Raw genomic sequence first — 18890 nt, 5'->3', positions numbered from 1 at the left:
TGCATAGAAGAGGGATTGCTCTCATTTCTCTCATCTCATCCCAAAAACCAAATTAACACCATTGAAAGTTACAGGGATACATATTTCCATTCTGCTCTCACTAAAACTATATGACAGAAGAACAGATTGCCTTAGGAGGTAGTGGACTCCCTTGTCGCTGAAAGTGTCAGAGGATCAAATAGGATAATATTTGTAAATTGCTTACCACAGTGCCTGGCATGGAATAGACACTATGTTTATTCCTCCCCATTCTCCCTAGAGACAAAATTTCTATGTTTGATGGAAAATTAGACTAGGTCACCTCTAAGGGTCCCTCCCTGCCCTGAAGTTCCATAATTCTCAGCTTCCTTCTATATTACAATGGAGTGGACAATGTCAAAGTCACTGCTTGAGATCATCAATGAAGGTGCTCATTCCACTGAAATAGTTCCTAGTCCCTCAAGGCCTTATTAGATGGACCAAAAACAATCTGTACCAAATGACAGACATTTTAGTGTTGTGCTTGGCCACATATAGCTAGACCAATCTTTAGACAATACACACCCAACCCAGCCTCTCCAGCTGAGTTAGAGCTTGGCATTCTACTGGTCTAGCCATTGAATTTCCAGGGTCACCTCCATGCCACAAGGAGACATTAGAAGAGAATGCTACTGACATAGAATGCACTATGTAGATTATTTCCAGCTGTTTTCCCTTCTTAATTACGTTTGACTGGGACTAATATAAAAACAAGTTCCTGTTCCCTAAGCATATAACAACTGATTGGGGGACATTTTGGGAGATGAAGGAAACCAGTTTCCTTATTGCATGCTGGGTGACAGAGGGAAGCCAACTGAAGCTTAAAAATAGACCCCTGATAATCCAATATGTGAATAAACCCCATGTTGATAATGGAGAGCTTTGTATTTGTAATTCTAGACATTCTTTGGCTTGTCTGCAGTTCAGCTCCCCCTAAACTCACAACCCACTTTTACTCAACCAATCATCATTTTTTTCTGCTGCCCAAAGCCAAAAAACACAAAGAAGTTTGATTGAATTTTTCACTTCTCAACCACATTGTACTGGCCCTTGTTAGAGTCGGCCTTTCTGCCCAGTTTGCATAACAGAGTGGTAAATGAAGGGATTGGGTTGTCTAGGGACAGCTGCCAGTTGGGAAGAAATTGCTCTACAAAAAACAATAGCAAAGCACTAATGGGGGCTGTTTGAGACTGCAAGGGACAAGGAAGACAGCTGCTGGGTAGCTAGTGTGACGAGCTAGCACTCTGAGGCTTTGTCCCCCTAAGTGAATATGAGCAGCTCTGAATTTGGGAGTCTGAAATTCAAGACTGTGGAAGGTAGGCTCAAAAAAAAAAAACAGGTTTCCCAAAGGGGACTGTGACAAATAGAACTTTGTCTGAGCTCTGTGCATTCTTCTACCTGCTCTCCTGGACACTCAAGGTACCGTATTCTACACTTTCCATTTGGGTAGTTTTAAGTTGAACACATGACATCTGTGCTTCATTGGAGTGGTCGCCAAATGGACACTGGATGAGAGCCCTTTGGTTAGCGCCATACAGGAACTGAAGCTATCCATTAAATGATGAGATTTCATTTGAGCAAGTGCACGTTGTGTCATAGAGTCAGCCTTCTCCTCTTTGATCTCCCTAAGTTCCAGATTCCCCTTCAGCACACCCCCAGTCTGCAGTTTTGCTTTTCCCTCAATTCCTCCCTTTCTTGAATAGGACAGCCAGGCTGAATCCTGTAAATATAATAGTTACAGACCTTTACATGGCCCTTATTTGCCAATTTGTTCATTGAACACTGATCGTGTGAACACCAACCTGGTACTTTTTGCCGTGGAGCAGTGGGAATGGGTATATCTGCATCTGTATTGTAGTCATTACCCCAATCCAAGTGCAGTGTTAAATATGGAATCTTAGTGTCTAAAGTATTCTTGCTTGAAAATGAAACAATGGAAGTAAATTGCAAAGATTTGTTAACGTGCCATTAACCATCCTTTTGCAGTATCAGTGGGATATGAGTATGAAACATGTCCCGACTTTATTCTCTGGGAGAAGAGGACAGTCGTTCTACAAGGGTTTGAGATGGATGCTTCGAATCTCGGAGGCTGGTCCTTAAATAAGCATCACATTTTGAATCCCCAAAGTGGTAAGTATGGTGACGCCAATTGTCTTGTTTCGTGTTGAGGACTTTGGCAATGTAATGTACAAGATAATCAGTGCATGAGTGCACAATGCAAGGAACAAGAAATGACTATATGAAAGCATCATGGAGTAAATAAAGCAAGGCATCAGCAGCAAATATTAACCAACAGCCCCATTGGGCATGAGTGCAGTTCAATATGGGCCCCACACCAGCCGCCCAAAGAGCTTTGCATTGTCCCAACCATCTCTTGATTGCTGGGGGTATGGCAGGCCACATTAAGCCTTGGGAATGCATGGCAAAAGGTCTGGAAATTTGGAAATGTTGGAGTTGCTGTTAGGGGCTGACAATCTTCTACCCCATTATTCCTACCCCTCTGGGTTACCATAGTGGTAGATATTAGAAATATTCTTTTGTCATAGAGTGTTGCTTCCAGTTTCAGTCTGGCCTAGCAAACATGTGCTTCTTCTCTACATATACAAGTTATCTAACTGCACAAAAGAGCATTATTGAGTAGTCAAGTAGCCTTGTCAGGGACCAAAGGAACTTTCTGTGAAAGGAGGAAAGAGGTCTGGGATACTCTTGCAGTGACATAAATTGTGTTGCACAAGTATCAGTCAAAAAATTCGAAACTGATGACCTATTTTCTTGCTGAGTCTGAATTTGTTTTAGCCTTCTCTTGATCCTAGGTGAAGCTCAGTTCTTAAGCTGACATTCATATACTGTGTCTTCACAACGGTCAGGTCTATGGTTTAACCTTCTGAGAGTTGGCCCTTTGATAGAAAGCAGGCTTTGGAATGGTTAGGAAACTTTCCTGGCACTGCTTCTGGAATCCTTGCCACTGCTCCCAGGCTGGGGCAGGGTCAGTGGTCAAATGTCCCACTCAGAACCACAATGATGATTTCAGTATGTCTTACAGGGGTCCTTCTGTGGGCAGCATGCCCAGCACATCAGTAATCATTTCTAGCAGCAATTTAATTAATCTCCTCATCAGGTTTCTGATCTAATATAATAGCAAGATCAAAATAGGATGGCAGTCCAAAAGTAATGTGTATCTCTAGCCTCAATGGAGTCCACCCCACTCTTAACAATGTTGTAGGGCCTGTCAAACTATATCCAGAAACTTTATGTAGTTGGTAAACTATATGTCTATGTCAATATTAGTCAAGTGTCTGTTGGTCTGCAGCTATAGTATAGCATTTAGCAATCAGTAGGCTATTCATCCTTTATATCTCTTCAATTTTGAAGTCACACATAGGAACAGAGCTGGTGACAGCTGAATTGGACCCTCCGAAGGCATCTATTCTAGCTCCCTCATTTTGCAGATGAGAAAGCAGAGACCAAGGAAGGGGTATAGTCACACAGGTAGTACACAGCAGAACTGGGACTGCAATCTGGGCCCCCTGACTCCAGAGCCATCATGTTATACCCTGGATCTGGTCATTTCTTTAGTTTCTGACTCTTCAATTCTCTTCCTAAGCTTCTATCTAGACCTACATGTCATTCATATATAACATACTTCATTATGACAGCCAAACCACATATTAAAGGGACAAATTATTGGGAGTAAAGTAATACGGTTATTGGATGCAACATAGATAAAGCTTAAAACAAGTAGAAACTATTCAATAGGGGCAGCTAGGTGGCACAGTGAATAGAGCACCAGCCCTGGAGTCAGGAGGACTTGAGTTCAAATGTAGCCTCAGACACTTAACATAAAAACTAGCTGTGTGACCTTGGGCAAGTCACTTAACCCCATTTGCCCTCCAAAAAGCAAAAAAAACCCTAATCCATCAAAAATGAGTCTTTTTCTTCTACTCACTCATTGCTCAATTTTCAAGATAAAAACTGTGGTCTTACACAATGGAATTGCTACTGTCTATATTTCCAGGGTTTGTTGTTGTTATTTGGAACTTCTTTCTCTCTTTCCAAAAGAATATCTGTTCAAATCAAAAGAGGCCCTTAAAACTAGTCAGCAAATGAGGAAAAGGGGTACTGTGCATCCAAGAGAAGAATGATCACCAAAATGGGGAATCAAATTACAAAGGCCAGTCAGAGATGAGAAGAAAGTCAGGGAACCTACATATTACATTGGGTCAAGGCCAATGGCTCTTGGGCCAGGGATTCTTGCCTCACAGTAGTTTCCTAGAGCTATGTTGTACAATTTAAAATGAACCTTAAAATACCAGAGTTGAAGGGCTGACTGAACACTATGGCTTGTTCAAAGAGAAAAAAAAAAGAAAAAAACAAAGAGAAAAAAGAAAAAAAGAGTAACTTGCGCATCTAGAGGTAGAGAAAGTCAAAAATCGAAATCTTCTTCTTCCATTACTCACCATTACTCATGACTAACAGCAGTGTTCTCAAGTCTCAGGACCGTCGGTTGAATTTACACTTATGTGGGGGGTATGGAGTCCAAAGCAAAAAAATCTCAGGATAGCTCACTTTCCACTTTGGAGATTGTAACTTAAGCATTCTGCCTTAGCCATTCCTAGTTCTTTCCCAGTTTGTCCAAGCAAATATAGCTTTAGCGCTTGGACAGAAACAAAAGGATGGTTCATACCTAGACAAAACTCCGATTCTGCTGCCATAGCTTTGGGAACTCAGAAAGATATGCCTGGCCATACTTGTTTGCTCTGTATTTTACCTGCACTATTCCTGGAAACAGATGGAAAGAGATTTCAAGAGTCTTCTGAACTTGGAAGTTTTTCATGTTGGCAATAGTGTTTTAGCAGATTCTTCCCAACACCTTACATTCTCACAAGTCTTAGAAGATAGAAGTTTAAATTTACTAAGCATATATAATTGAAATTATACATTGATCATAATGGAGAAATTTTAGCTCAAAGAAAAATATGCAAATCATTGTTGATCAAGATAAGAATTAGCCCAATCACCTATGTATGAGAAATTTACGATAAATTTCTCTCTCTCTCTCTCTCTCACACACACACACACACATTCTCTCTATTATACATACACACTCTCAAACACACATGCCTCATAAAAATAGACACAAAAGGGAGATATGCAAAGCTAGATATCATGAGGGGGGGAAATATATGAATATATGTATGTGTATATATGTATATGTATGTATGTATGTATGTATGTATATGTGTGTTTATTAATACCCACAGATGAAATACTGAGGCAGATGTTGCAACTTGCAGCCTAACCATGTTTGGGAAAATGGGACATAATCAGAAGGTATCTTTCCCAGACCCTGGTTGAGCTGTCCTTGCTATGGGGTGCTTCAGAGTACCTTGTTGGCTAGAATGAGCCAAAATGTCTCTTAGCTGCACAATCCTCAAAAAGGGGAAAAGAGATCTAAGAAAGGCAGGGGCTTTTATCCTCTGACACCATCTCTAAGCCAAAGAAAACAAGACAAGAAACCCTCCTTTGGAAGATAAGAGGCAACTGCGAAAGTTCCTCCTCCCCTCCCAACCCCCAACTTGCCACACCCAGATCTGGGTGGGGAGAAAGAATCAGCTCAGGATTTCTATCTGAATGCAGGGGGTCCAAATTTTTTAACATTTGTATCCCAAAGTAAACAGCCTATGTCAATTCATCCTGAAACCCACCACAGAGAAAAATAAGGAAGTTGAGTATATATGCAGTAAGCCATTGATATAAATTTAAATTCTAACAGGGGTGAGATTGTTCCTTTCGGAATCATTTCAAAGCTAAATTTCCCTCCCTTTAATATATGCCTTATCATTAAGTAACCAAATTGTGACAATAATGATTTTTGCTAACTTCTCCTTTTACCTGAAAATATTAGTCTGACTCCTCCCATATTCACCAGAAATCAGGAACAAAATTCCACAGCTGAAAGAATTATGAATCTTTTTATTTTTGCCAAACTTCACGAAACTTCTAAGTTCACACTTAGAGTTCTCTGAAATTTCTGCAACTGTTCTTTCACACAGCCCTTCCCCCACTCCCCACTGCCTTCTCACACAGAAGCCTGATCATTTTTGTTCAACATTTTTTGCACTTGGCAGTTTGCTAAAGAAAGAAACCGTAAAATGTTAATCCAAATTAACTCACAAAATACTAGGGGACACACATTTAAACAGCCAATGTATGCATTTATCATGACATGATACATTTAGTAAGCATTTAATATGTGTCGAGCCCTATGCTGAGTGCTGGGAATACAAAGAAAACTACAAATACAGGCCCTGCTCTCGAGGAGTCCACAGGCTCATGGGGGAGACAAATGTAAATAACTGTTAGCTGTGTACAAAGATATACACGAAGTAGATGGGAGGTAGCCTAACAAGGGTGGGGAACCTGTGGCCTCAAGGCCACATGTGGCCCTCTAGGTCCTCGGGTGTAGCCATTTGACTAAGTCTGAGTTTTACAGAATAAATCCTTTTATTAAGGGAATTTGTTCTATGAAGTTTGGAGTTAGTCAAAGGGCACAATTGAGGACCTAGAGGGCCACATGTGGCCTGGAGGCCCCAGGTTCCCTACCCCTGACTAACATCTGAGGGGACCAGGACAGGTCTCCTGGACATGATGGGATTTAAGCTATGTCTTTAGAGAAGTCAAGAGCCAATCACTGCTTGGGTTTGAATCAAAAAGTACGGGAAGTGACTAGATGACAGACTTAACAGTTCTCCAAACTCTTGAGTACAGAGTCCTTAAAGGTCATCTGGCCCAACCTGCCGCCCGCCTCCATGTTGCAGAGAAGGACATGGACTTTCCCAAGTTCACACAGGTAATGAGAAGTAGGATTAAGACTTCAGTCAGGTCCTCTGTCTCCAACCTCATCTTTTCTTCTGCACCACACTGCTTATGGTGTGAAGTGAGGTTTATTGCAGGCATAAAGAAGAACAAGTCTCAACCTACAGCCCCATCAGCACTGAGTACAGCCCCAAAGAGTTCTAGGCCAACTTGGTCCCAAAGGCATCCTTAAGGGCAGGGGTTTTTAGTCCCCACTCCCCAGGGGCTCAATGGAAAAGTGCTTCATAGCTGAATCTTTCCACTGAGGCCAGTTACCATCGGAGGAATAGGAATACAACCAAACCTGTGACCTGTCGGCTTGGGGCATTATCACTGTTTCAAGATGAAATTTTCCTTAATTGTCTTTATACAAGACATCTAAAAAAAAAAAGCAGAGTGGAGATAAACGAAGGTGACAATATACGAGCCTTCTGTCACTCTGGTGAGGGTAGACCCTGGAAGAAGCTGAGTTTGGGGAAACAGCAACTTAAGTAGAAAAGCCAAATTTGAGATGTGAATATGTGTCTCTCACATAGGATGTACAGAGGATTGATAACAGGATTTAGGATGATGCTTGAACCAGTAATATAACTGCTTTCTATCACAAGGGTTGCCTGTTGAACACAAGGCTATGTGTCCATCTGTCTGTCGTATCTACAAGCCTCCTTTAAGGAGATTCCCCACCAATCTGACCAATGCTGCCAGAGTACATTCATAGCAGCTCTGGTGCTGACCTTCAAATCATACCTCTGACAGTAGATGTGTGACCAGTTGACCTTACAGAGTTTCAATTTCCTCAGTGTAAAATGGGGATAATCTTATCTTTAGTGACACAAAAGGCACAAGGCTCTTGTAAGACTCAAGTGAGTTATTGACTCAAAGGGAAAACATCCTTTCTTGCTTTCCAAAATGGTTTTTCCAAAGCAGATTTCTTACCCAAAGGTGCCTTTTGACACTTCTAGAAAAATCAGGATGTGTTTTGGCGATTTTAAAGACCTACGTAGATGTCATTATTGTTACTATTATCATTCTATTGCTTTTTCTTCCTCCTTTTTCAAAGAAGAGTCCAAAGTTTATTTCCATCTTTCAGAAAGTGTATTAGGCAAAGATCACAAGGACCACGAGGTCTCATGACTGAATGGGACTACGACGTCCAATGAAAATGTCAGCTTTTTCTTTTTCTGTTCTCAAAAGTAGAGCTAGAGTTTAAATAGTACAAATATGAAAGGGCACGTGTCACTTATTAAATTATTAGGTTTTTTGCTTTGATTGGAAATAGTTTGACATTTTCAGAAACCACTTCTTTCTCACTCACTTTTCTTGACTCATGTGGGTTGTCTTTTCCATATGCTTGTCCTTGACATTAAACACAAAAGAGGGAACTGACCTCCATCAAGCCCACCTCCAGCTGTGAGCTCCCTAGTCGGTATCCTCTTATGGTTTACCATTCACTACCTTCAAAGTTCAGGACAGAAGGAAGTGATTGAGAAGAGTTGGCTTTGGGGGCCTCTTGACTTGCATGAATTTATTCCTTCCATGCTAATTCACCATTAATTAGTTTTTCATTCATCGGTGCCAAGTTATTTTTCAGGGTTTATTCTAAGTCAGAAGCCTCACATTGGCCAGCTTTTCAAAAGGGAGCATTTGTTCATTTTATCATTACATCTGAAGCCCCCATGCTGGTCAAAGAGCCCATCAGAATGCCAGGAAGCAGGCCTAGAGCCAGCTCAGCCATTGCCTTTTGGTGTGACCTTGGACACAAACACCTCTCCTGAGGTGCTTTGCTAATCTAAATCCCACCCACAAAAACTGTTTTCTAAATAGGAAATGATAAATCCAAAAGAGCTGCTTTAGAAAGACCAATTTGGAAAGCAATGATATTTTCCCCTAGGGTCAGCTGGCCTTTGCTAACTGATTAAGGCAGGACGAAAGTCTCTCCAAATTCTCCTGCTCTGATTCCTTTGGGGGACGGGGGTGGTAGGAGGAACTTGTTCTTTAGGCAGCTGCTTCTTTTCAATCCAAGACAGATAGCAGATTAGAAACAAGTCTATCTTCCCCCCAATTTTGTCTTAATGGTTAAAAAAGCCACTTTAATTAGAGTGGATGCCTGCTGTCCTTCAATTCTTCTGTTTTTCTTTGGCTTGAAATCCCTTCTTCAGTGTGTGGTTTCCAGTAGGTAGCATTTCCAGACCATTTGTCATACCCACTTGTAGCAATTATATCTTCCTGAAAATTAGCTGTTGGCTGTAGAGAAATAGTATGAAATATTGTGCCTGAAGTGTGTGTATATATATACATACATACATACATATGTATTTACACATGTATACATATACATGTGGTATCTACTTTCATTGGATATGTCCGTCTATGGTGGCGGGCACAGCACATACTCATATTGTATAATACAGAATAGCTTTCAAAATAAACTGTGTCTCTTAGATGATCTCAGGTCTTGGAAGTTATTAGGCATTAACAGACAACATTGCTCACCCATCATAGAGCCAGGTCACTGGCTGCCATATGCTATCATAGCAAATTCACTCCCTAATGTTGGCTGCCAGATGAGCGTTAACAATGATTGGTGCGTGCTCTGAACATGATTGAGCAGGAGGAAGCTGTCCAGGGCACTGGCTGATTGTGAATTGTCATCTCTCGAAGATGAATAAACAATCTTCTCAAGCTCCTCAGTCTCAGAAATAAAACAGTAGCTTCCGTCAACCAAGCGATTTTTGCCGTGGGGCAGGAACGGGCATTTCCATTGATTACCCTGGCATATCTCCCAGCTTAGTTTTCTGTCCCCTCAGTCATCTCCTGAGAGAAATATGGATTGTGGCCCTCATTCATAAGTTTGAAAAATGGTGCCTTCTCTAAAATCAGCATAAAGCTCCACCCACTGGCTTCTGAGGGAAATTTTCATTTCAAACTTCTTTGTAAATTTCCAAAGTTCTAAGTAGAGAAGTAGGAGGGTTTAGCCAAGGGCATATGCCTTAATGCACAACTGACTTAATTTTTTGCAATAGGAAGGAGAAGTTGGAGGAGTAAACACACAGTGCCCTGTTCCCAGACTCCAACAGGCTTGAGCCTGTGGACCTTCTTTGCTGACTCTGTGATACCCAAAGCGTAGCAGAAATTTGGCCTTTCCCATAAATATTGTGTGCTAAGTTTCAGGATCACTTACTTCTGTTTTCAAAATGAGCATTGATGGTAGAATAAAATGGAAAGGGGGCCCTGGTAATTGATCAAGAGTTCCAGAAACATAAACACAATATTTCTAAAGCAACCTATTGCAGAAGAACTGGTGTTAAATCATCGTTGCTAGATCGCCTGCCCCACTGTTGTATAATGGAAGGTTAAACAGATTCTCAAAACAACAAAAACAACCTTCAAAATGATCTATTTTTTCCAATGCAATACAAAAGGGGCTTGCCCATTTCTGCTCTGATTGCTCCTGCCTTAAACAGGAATGGTAATTTCAGTGCATCGGCACTTCAGCTCCTTGCATGAAAGCAAGACAGAAATTGTTGAGATGTAATCAGAAAGCACATTGCCTTATGTTTTATTTCCTTTAATCATTCTTCTTCTTTGATGGAGTGCCGGGCTTTCTAATGGAAAAGGGGAGTTTTCGAATTGCAGACTTAGAGGAATGCTTTAGCATAGCCATCTTTGGTTTTTCAAATTGCCAGGAGTCTAGTAATAACATGTCATTTTGAGGGTAATTGTTAAGTATACCATTATACTGATACACACATCTACACGCACACACATATGAGAGCTACCTGAGAAAATAGATGTTAATACCCCATCTGCTGTTTCTAAGCCAATAATTGGAAAGATTTTTGAATTCCATGCCCTACAGTATATTGCAGAAATACTTGACATGCTTCCCAGCGGTTTCCACATTTATGGTCTCATTGGTGGGAGAGTCAGTTATTAATGATGGGAAGAGTTCCTTTCAATGTCACTGTTGTCTGGTCAGTCCCGTTTTCATACGCTCACCCTCATTGGAGTACACAGTCAATTTTCAAAGTAAATGTTGTCCAGGGAGCATGGAGCACTGCTCTATTCATCTTCTTAATTAAATATTCAGAATTGTAAGAAATGACTATACTACCAAATCACACTCATTAACAAAGTGAAGAGAAAAGTTCTGCCTCAAGCACAAGCTGCCTTTGAAAAAGAAGCCCCAAGGAGGGAGGGGGCGGGGAAAGAGTGGGATCTGAAGTCTAAGACATGAGGGAGAAATGAGATTTCAGTTTCCTGGAAGGCAGCTTCCGACTCTGTTCTATAATGTTGATGTCATATTGTTGTGCATGTTTTATTCTCTTATTTATTTGGGCTGGCAATATTGCTGTCTCTGAGAAATCAATACTTTCTATTGTGGGACTCTGGAGTCGAGTGTCACGTGCTGGGAAAATTGAGGGAAGCATTTCTCAGAGTACTTAGAGAGAGTAATACTAGTGGGCCAGTAAAGTGAGTAGGGCTGGGGGGAGACTGGTAGATATGATGGCTCAGGAGTTTAAGTGCCCCCTCAATTCCTGGCAGTCACTCTGGTCTTATATACTCGAATGTGTTTCCATATCCTGGACCTTTCACCTGCTCTGGAGTCCTTGATATCTTTGGAACTGGAGACCTTAGGAAGGAGAAGAGCCCTCAAAAGTGTTAACCGATGTTTTGGTAAATATAGTCAGTATCTCTGTTATCTCCCCTGGTGAAAGAAGAAAATAACAGTGAATCCCAAGATCCAGAAGATGCATGGAAGGCCCTGTCTACATTGTGGAAAGGCAGCCAGGATGCCCTGCTGCTATATAGATGGATAGATAGATTTTTGCAGAATCAGTGGCAATTCACCTTCCCTCTTCATACAAATTGAACAGAGGCAGAAAATTCACCTGAATAACCATCCTAGCAAAATATCGGGAAGGTGAATTTTCTGCCTCTGTTCAATTTGTATGAAGAGGGAAGGTTAGATATTGTGTTAGATATCAGGATAAAACCAGTTAGAGATTAAAAATTAGCCACAGATAATCTCTGCATAGCAATATTTGACCGGTATTATTTGGCAATGCAGAGATACACAATCGATAAAAGTGTACTCTGCCATGTGACCAGTAAGGAGCTTCCAAAAAGAACAGACTTTAAGTAAAGCATGTCACCAGGGAAATGTAGGATTGAAAAAGAACGTGTCCAGATTATATGGCAAAGATGAGGGATGACAAGTGGACAGCCTAAGTGTTCCACTGGTACTCTTGTGATATTAGAAGAAAGAGAGGAAGACCTCTAGCATGTTGAGTGACTTCCCTGTAGTGAATCTGTGGGATATCATGGGCAAAAGTCACACAGGATAGGCAGGTAAGGATGGGTTGAGATCTGCTTAATTGGAAGGAACGTCCAAATTGATGAGATCATAGATCAGTTTGAGGAATGTACAGTATAAAATGAACAGGGAGATCATTATTAGTTGGCTGTGATGTGTTCAACTATACTTTGTTCGACCTGATTAGAAGTAGCCTTAAAATAGAAGGGCATAAATTATAGCTATAGCAATATCGCACTTGAGGCAGGAGGGACAGCAAAATAAACTAAAGCATGAGGGGCAGTAAAATACCTTGCCTTACATGTACTGTCAAACAGTAATAAGATGGTCCTAGAACTCAGATCTCATAGGCCATCCCCGGGACTTTCCTCTAGCTCAGATTATGTCAAAGAGAACAGAGGGTCATTAGGGCTACAACATGATAAAGGATCTAATCCCCTTCCTTTTTCTGTTGTTCTGTCTAGGAATTGTGCATAAAGGGAATGGAGAAAACATGTTCATTTCCCAGCAACCTCCAGTCATCTCAACCATCATGGGAAACGGACACCAGAGAAGTGTTGCCTGCACCAACTGCAATGGCCTAGCCCACAACAATAAACTTTTTGCTCCAGTTGCCTTAGCATGTGGCCCCGATGGCAGTATTTATATTGGGGACTTCAATTTTGTGAGAAGAATATTTCCATCAGGAAATTCCATTAGTATTTTGGAATTAAGGTAAGTTATCCCAGATTTCTTTGCTTTGGCCTATGGATAGGTGTGTTAGCAGATAGAAGGTAACTCAGACTGAGTGTTAGTGTGTTGTGGAATTCATAGCCTATCCTGTCTGTTTTACCCCTTATTCAGCAACAGTTGTTTTCTAAACAGTTGCATTAGTGGTAAGTCAGCAGCCATACCAAAAAGATGAAAGATGGTCTGTACACACGTTACCTAATCTAAATTTGTGGGGATAAAATTTGGAGATACAGGCTGCTACTGAATGGCCACTTCCAGTAAAAGATGAATTCTGCCAGGGCTTCTTCTCTCTGGCTTTAAGCTTTCTGATGATTCCACTGCCATAAGTTCCAACAGCTGGGATGCAGCACCATGAAGAAGGCCATAGCACAGACAGAATTTCCTGTCACTCATGTACAGGAAGAAACAAAACTTTCCCATGGACAGTGCCATTCCCACCGGTTTTCCCTCTTCCAAGAGCTTGCTTTGGACTTTCCAGCATTTTGAATGGAGGGTTGCCTCCATTCCCAAATGTCTGCTTTGAGTGTTGCAATTGACTGAGGCAGCAAAGATGGAGGAAATAAAGGGGAAAAAGTGAATGTGGGAGAATGGATGCCTCATCCACTGACTGACCTCTCCAGTTTTCCATAGATTGCTCTCATGGCCTTAATGGACTGCAGTTCCCCAGAGCTAAGGGAGAGAGAGATCCTTCCACACAGATGATCATTCCCTGTACAGTTATAGCTCCTTGGGAATTTGGACAGGCGCCTAATGATTCAGTTATGCAAGAATAGCAACTAGGAATAAAAGGGTTATGAAGTCTATCCATAGTCTAAATGATGACATGACTCCCCCCACTTTAAAGAATGGCATATAGGGGCAGTGAACATGTAGGAATGTCTTGTTTCTCTGAAGTGAATCAGCAGGCAAGTATACAGAGCTAAGAACCCTTCCCATTACATATAGTAGGTAGGATACCAGGAAAATACATATTTGAATGAAGCCCTAGCTAAAGTTACAGGATAAGAATATACCATCTGACACGTTTACCTCCTCCCCATGGGTATCTTTATGTATATAATGTAATATGTATTTATATTGTCTATTAATACACATTAATATGTATATAATGTAATTATGAATATAATGTAATATATCATATACTATAATATCATATATCATATAACATAATATAATATTTTAAGAGAATTTCTGCCTATTAAACATCTCTCAGCCCACAAATCAGTAGATAATTAGCATGATACAGTAGAAATCAGAGTCAGAAAATCTGACTTCAAACCTCACCCCTGATGCTTACTACCTGGGTGACATTGGGCAAGCCACTTCACCTTCTGGAGCTCAGTTTCCTTATCCTTAAAATGAGAAGATGAGACTAGCCGGCCTCTGAAGTCACTTCCGGCTCCTGTGATCCCAGTGAGCCCATCTTTCACACAAATGTGTGCCTGTAGAGCCATTCTCTCATTTAGGATTGGGATGAGGATACCGTTTGCACAGTTGTGGTGGTGGTTTTCCCTGATGCTTTGGAGAACTGAACACAATAGTTGTAATGTGTCCCATAAGCTGATGGTACCATCTAATGGACTGCCTCATAAAATTGTGGCTGTCCCACATCTTACCTCCAGTGAGGGAGGAATCCCTATGTTCTCCTACTGCCCACGGAATAATGGCAAGAAATTGGGCCTGGAAGCAAGGAAAGTATGAAGTCAGTCAACATTTACTGAAAAACCAGTGATTACAGAGGGTACCATAAAAGGTCATTCAAAGTACTGAACAAGCTTTGGCTCATTTTCAGTTACCATTCAGCTACTTGTCTATGCTTATGTACCCATGCAGTACATATTACACATATGTACACGCACACACACCCTTAAGTACGTTAGGAATTTTTTGTATATATAATTTTCCTGATTGTCATGTTTGCTTTGGCACCCATCCATCCCCTTTCTCCCAACCTGAGTTATTCCTTCTTGCCTGGCTGGGGAAATCTTCCAGTCCCAAGCCCCCATCCCTTTGTTCACATTAATTCCCTCTAGTTTTAATAAATTTCTTAATTATAATTACAAATGTTACCATAGGAAAGAAAGCTGTTAAATCCCTTTGCTAATAAGAAAGAGGCTACAAAGACAAGTCTAAGATCAGGACAGATCAAGCAAGTCCAAAGAAAAGCAACAGTTTGCAAAATGCTACTTCTTCCACTTCTGGAAAGTACTGGCTCCCACAAGAGCAGGGGAGACATAGGAAGAGACCTTCCCAGCAGTGGGACAGGAGCTCACCTACTTTGTGAATGGAAAAGTGAGAGTGAAGAAGAATAGCTCAAAATTAAGATGAGACTTCCTGGGTGCTTCTGGTCACGGCCAAGCATTGAGCATATACTTACATGTAAATATATACAGGTGACTCTGGGCATTTTTCCATTTACCATCGACCCCCTACATCACCTCCTAAAAGTTTTGGAATTCTCCTTACTGGGAGAATCCGGTGATGGCTCTCAGTGGGCATCGGAATTTGCCGAGAGCTCACACACTGGTACCTTAGCATGTCGGAAGTGGTTAGCTAGATAGCAGGCTCAGTCTTGTGTCAGACTGGCCACAGGAGCTTGAGCAGAATGACTGTAATGTGAAACAAGCTCCTACCTTCGAAAAAACTGTGGTCATTTTACATCCTTCCTTTGAGACTTTAATGAGAGGGGCTGCTTTGCACAATCCAGTCCATCTTTTCCATTTCACAGTGAAATGATTGACAATAACAGGAGCAGCTGCTTCCATCCCTCCCTCCCTTCCCAGTCACTCTGTCACATTCCATAGCAAGGACTCGAATCCAAAAATTTCAGATCCCTTTAATATGCTCTAAGTACCCATGCCACAGGACCGTATTCAAGTACTATCTTGTGTCTGCCTGAGGGGCTTCTACAGGGCTTCTTAAACTTTTTCCACTCATAACCTGTTCAGCACTTCTTAAACGGTGGGTCATGATCTCATGACCCACAGTTTACAAAGCACTGTGAGGACTTCGATTAAGAAGTCCTACTAAATTGGGTCTGCCTGTTCCAGATTTTCATATAATAATCAGCAAGCACAAATTCCTCTACCCTCACATTGTGCTTTGAGATCTGATGATGGAGCTCTGCTAACAAGAAACCAGGGAAACAGTATGATCCCAGGGCAATTAGTCAGTGCATAAGTATTTATGAAATCAAATAATATATTAGATTATATTTATATATATATACATACATATCAACTGTGCTAAACACTGGTAGATGAAGAAAGGGAAAAACACAGTCCCTGCCCTCAAGGAGCTCATGTTCTAATGAAAGAGACTCCATGTAACTAACTAGGAACATAGAAATGCCTGAGGTGTCGTCTCAGGTCATCTCAGAAGGCATCTGAGATCAGAGCCATGTCCCAAAGGAGGCCAGAAAAGCCAGGAGGCTGAAACAAGGCATGGGAGATAGTCGAGGAAAAGCAAATTGAGACAAATTCCCGGGATCCTGCCAGTGAGTTCTGCTAGTCTTGACTATGGTTCCCTTTGAACAGTGAAATCAGTAATGACTCCAAATGGAGGCAATTGTGTGTGCCTGCTTTTATCCTGCTTTAAACCTCTTCTATTTTCGCTGATGAGAGATAGTACCATCATTCTTTTGATTGTTAATGACATTAGGGAAGACCTTAGAATAAAAAGGGCTGTCTAAGAAACCAACTATCACATACATTTCTTTGGGCAAGAGTTGTCTGTCCCCAAGTCAGTGAATTAAGTACCTCCTTACAAGCCCGGGAACTCCCTGCCTGTTGAGTCTGTTTTGTTCATGTCCAGTGCTGCCCACAGAACTAGAGGACCAAAAGACCTGACCTTTGGTGGTCATCTCTGCCTCTGTAACTTAGCCCATGACCTCAGCCTTCTATCCTTTACCCAGTAGGCAGCTCTGCTCACCTGGCCTCAGGCAAATCAGCAGATTAGAGTCACAAGGCACACTCCCACATCCTTGAATCCAGTTTTTTGATGGAATATCTCTGGCTAGGCAGGTTAATATTGGCCTTGATTTGACTTGCTCGGTAATGCTGACCACTCACCCTTTTCTTTTTGCTGCCTGCTCCTGGATCGTATGTGCACATCAGAAACAGAGATACCAGACACAGGTGAGTAAACCCTGGTTCCCACTTAGACGCCAGTGTCTCAGAATGTTCTAACGGAGAATTTTTCCTTTTTAAATAAATGGACAGAAATACTGTGAAATTTGCAGTTGTAACCCAGGTAAGTAAAGATGGCTCTACTAAGTGAAGCTTTGTTGGAGGAACTTGGAGAAAGTTTGGCATCAGAAAATACAGAGGAAGGGGCGGCTAGGTGGCGCATTGAGTAAAGCGCCGGCCCTGGAGTCGGGAGGACCCGAGTTCGGTTCCGGCCTCAGACACTTAACACCCACACAAAAATACTATCCATGTAACCTTGAGCAAGTTACTTAACCCCAACTGCCCTCCAAAAGGCAAAAAAAAAAATACAGAGGAGAAAATGCAAGCTTGAGAATGAGTACATCACATGAAAGCAGGGTCATCCCTGCTGCTCCTGGAGCTTAAGTAAAAGTGGACTCAGTACTTTCCAAGCTTTGGGCAGGGATAGAGATGGTATAATGAATGACCTAGTGGGTAGCTGAAGAGTAGCAGAATGGATGTTTCATCCACTTCAGTGTGGTACCAGGTCTTTGGGCATGGTTACCATTCCTTGGGGATATTGAGGCTGAGTCGGGATGACTTCTTCTCAGATCCATCATAGTGGGGATTCCTTTCATATATGGGTTATATTAGCCAGCCACTAAGGTACTGTTTCACTCTCAACCTTTGTAATTCTCTGATATTTTTTCCTCCACAAAAGAAGTAATGGGCAAATGTGGAATGCCATCGACCTGCAATTAGTCTCAATGATTACTTGTGATCAGTGTGTTTGGGTATTGCACATGTCAAAACCCTCCTAAAATAGTTGCATTTGCAAAGGAAAATATGGAATTTGCTCCCGCTTGAGTGCAAATTTTTAACCACGTGGCTTGGAGAAAGTTTGCTAATTTTGCTTTTAGAGATTCCACCTAAAATGGCATCCATGAGGTTTTACTTTGGTGTTCAGGCTATTTCATTGTCTCAGTGCCAATCTGGAGAACCTCCCCAGTTGTACACAAATACTTTCTTCAGCTGACTTCTGATCTTGGCCTAGTCTCTGATGTGTTAGCAACCCTGGCACACACACACACATACTCCTTTAGCACCTACTTGTCATTGGGTGCTCTCAACTGAGGTTTGGGGAGGATGATCATTCAAACTTCCCTCACAGGCATGGTAGGGATATTCAATAATGGATGAAGACAATACATTCCAAAGTGCTTTTGTTCAAGTAACATTTCCCTTGGAGGAAGGGCCTATAGAATCTTCCTAAACAAAGCATGATTCATTTAGCTCTGTTGAAACTCACACAAAGTCATTATCAAAGAAATGAAGACTATTTTTTTTTGCTTTTTTTTGGAGGGCAATTGGGGTTAAGTAAACTTGACCAAGGTTACAAGGCTAGTTATTTTGTGTGGGTGTTAAGTGTCTGAGGCCAGAACCGAACTCCGGTCCTCCCGCCTCTGGGGCCAGCACTTTACTCACTGTGCCACCTAGCCACCCCAAATGAAGACTATTTTGAAGTGGCGTCACAACCCCTTCATCATCCTGGAAGGATGTTAATAGACTGGAGGTTTTGGAAGAGGAAACGTCAACTAAATGTAAAGTTTTGCATACCCCTCCCCAGATCATCTTTGCTTTCACAGTGCGCTATTTGCTCTGACTGCCAAGTCAATTTAAGGACCTGCTGGGAGTCTTTCCACCTTCATCACAATACCTCTTCTGCTGATCCCAGAGCTGGAAGCTGCCCCTGGAGGCTCCTGGATTCAGCACCAGTTTGCCCAGCAGTTTTTTCCAGCCCTGAATCTACAAGCCTCCTATAT

At 41.7% G+C, this 18890-nt stretch overlaps 1 protein-coding gene across 1 annotated transcript in view; it reads left to right on the top strand.

Moving 5' to 3' along the window:
* Window positions 1–18890, top strand: part of TENM1 (teneurin transmembrane protein 1) — a 782231-nt gene that overhangs the window by 676615 nt on the left and 86726 nt on the right. Inside the window, exons 19-21 of the mRNA XM_069074038.1 lie at window positions 2005–2148; window positions 12655–12904; window positions 17038–17058. Of these exons, the coding sequence (XP_068930139.1) occupies window positions 2005–2148; window positions 12655–12904; window positions 17038–17058 (415 nt within the window). The remainder of the gene's footprint in view (window positions 1–2004; window positions 2149–12654; window positions 12905–17037; window positions 17059–18890) is intronic.

The sequence above is a fragment of the Petaurus breviceps genome, unplaced genomic scaffold, assembly GCF_028583685.1.
Source record: "Petaurus breviceps papuanus isolate PSGF00001 unplaced genomic scaffold, PetGlider_PUasm1.0 90881, whole genome shotgun sequence".
Taxonomy (NCBI): Eukaryota; Metazoa; Chordata; class Mammalia; order Diprotodontia; family Petauridae; genus Petaurus; species Petaurus breviceps.
This window is presented reverse-complemented; position numbering and strand designations above follow the sequence as displayed.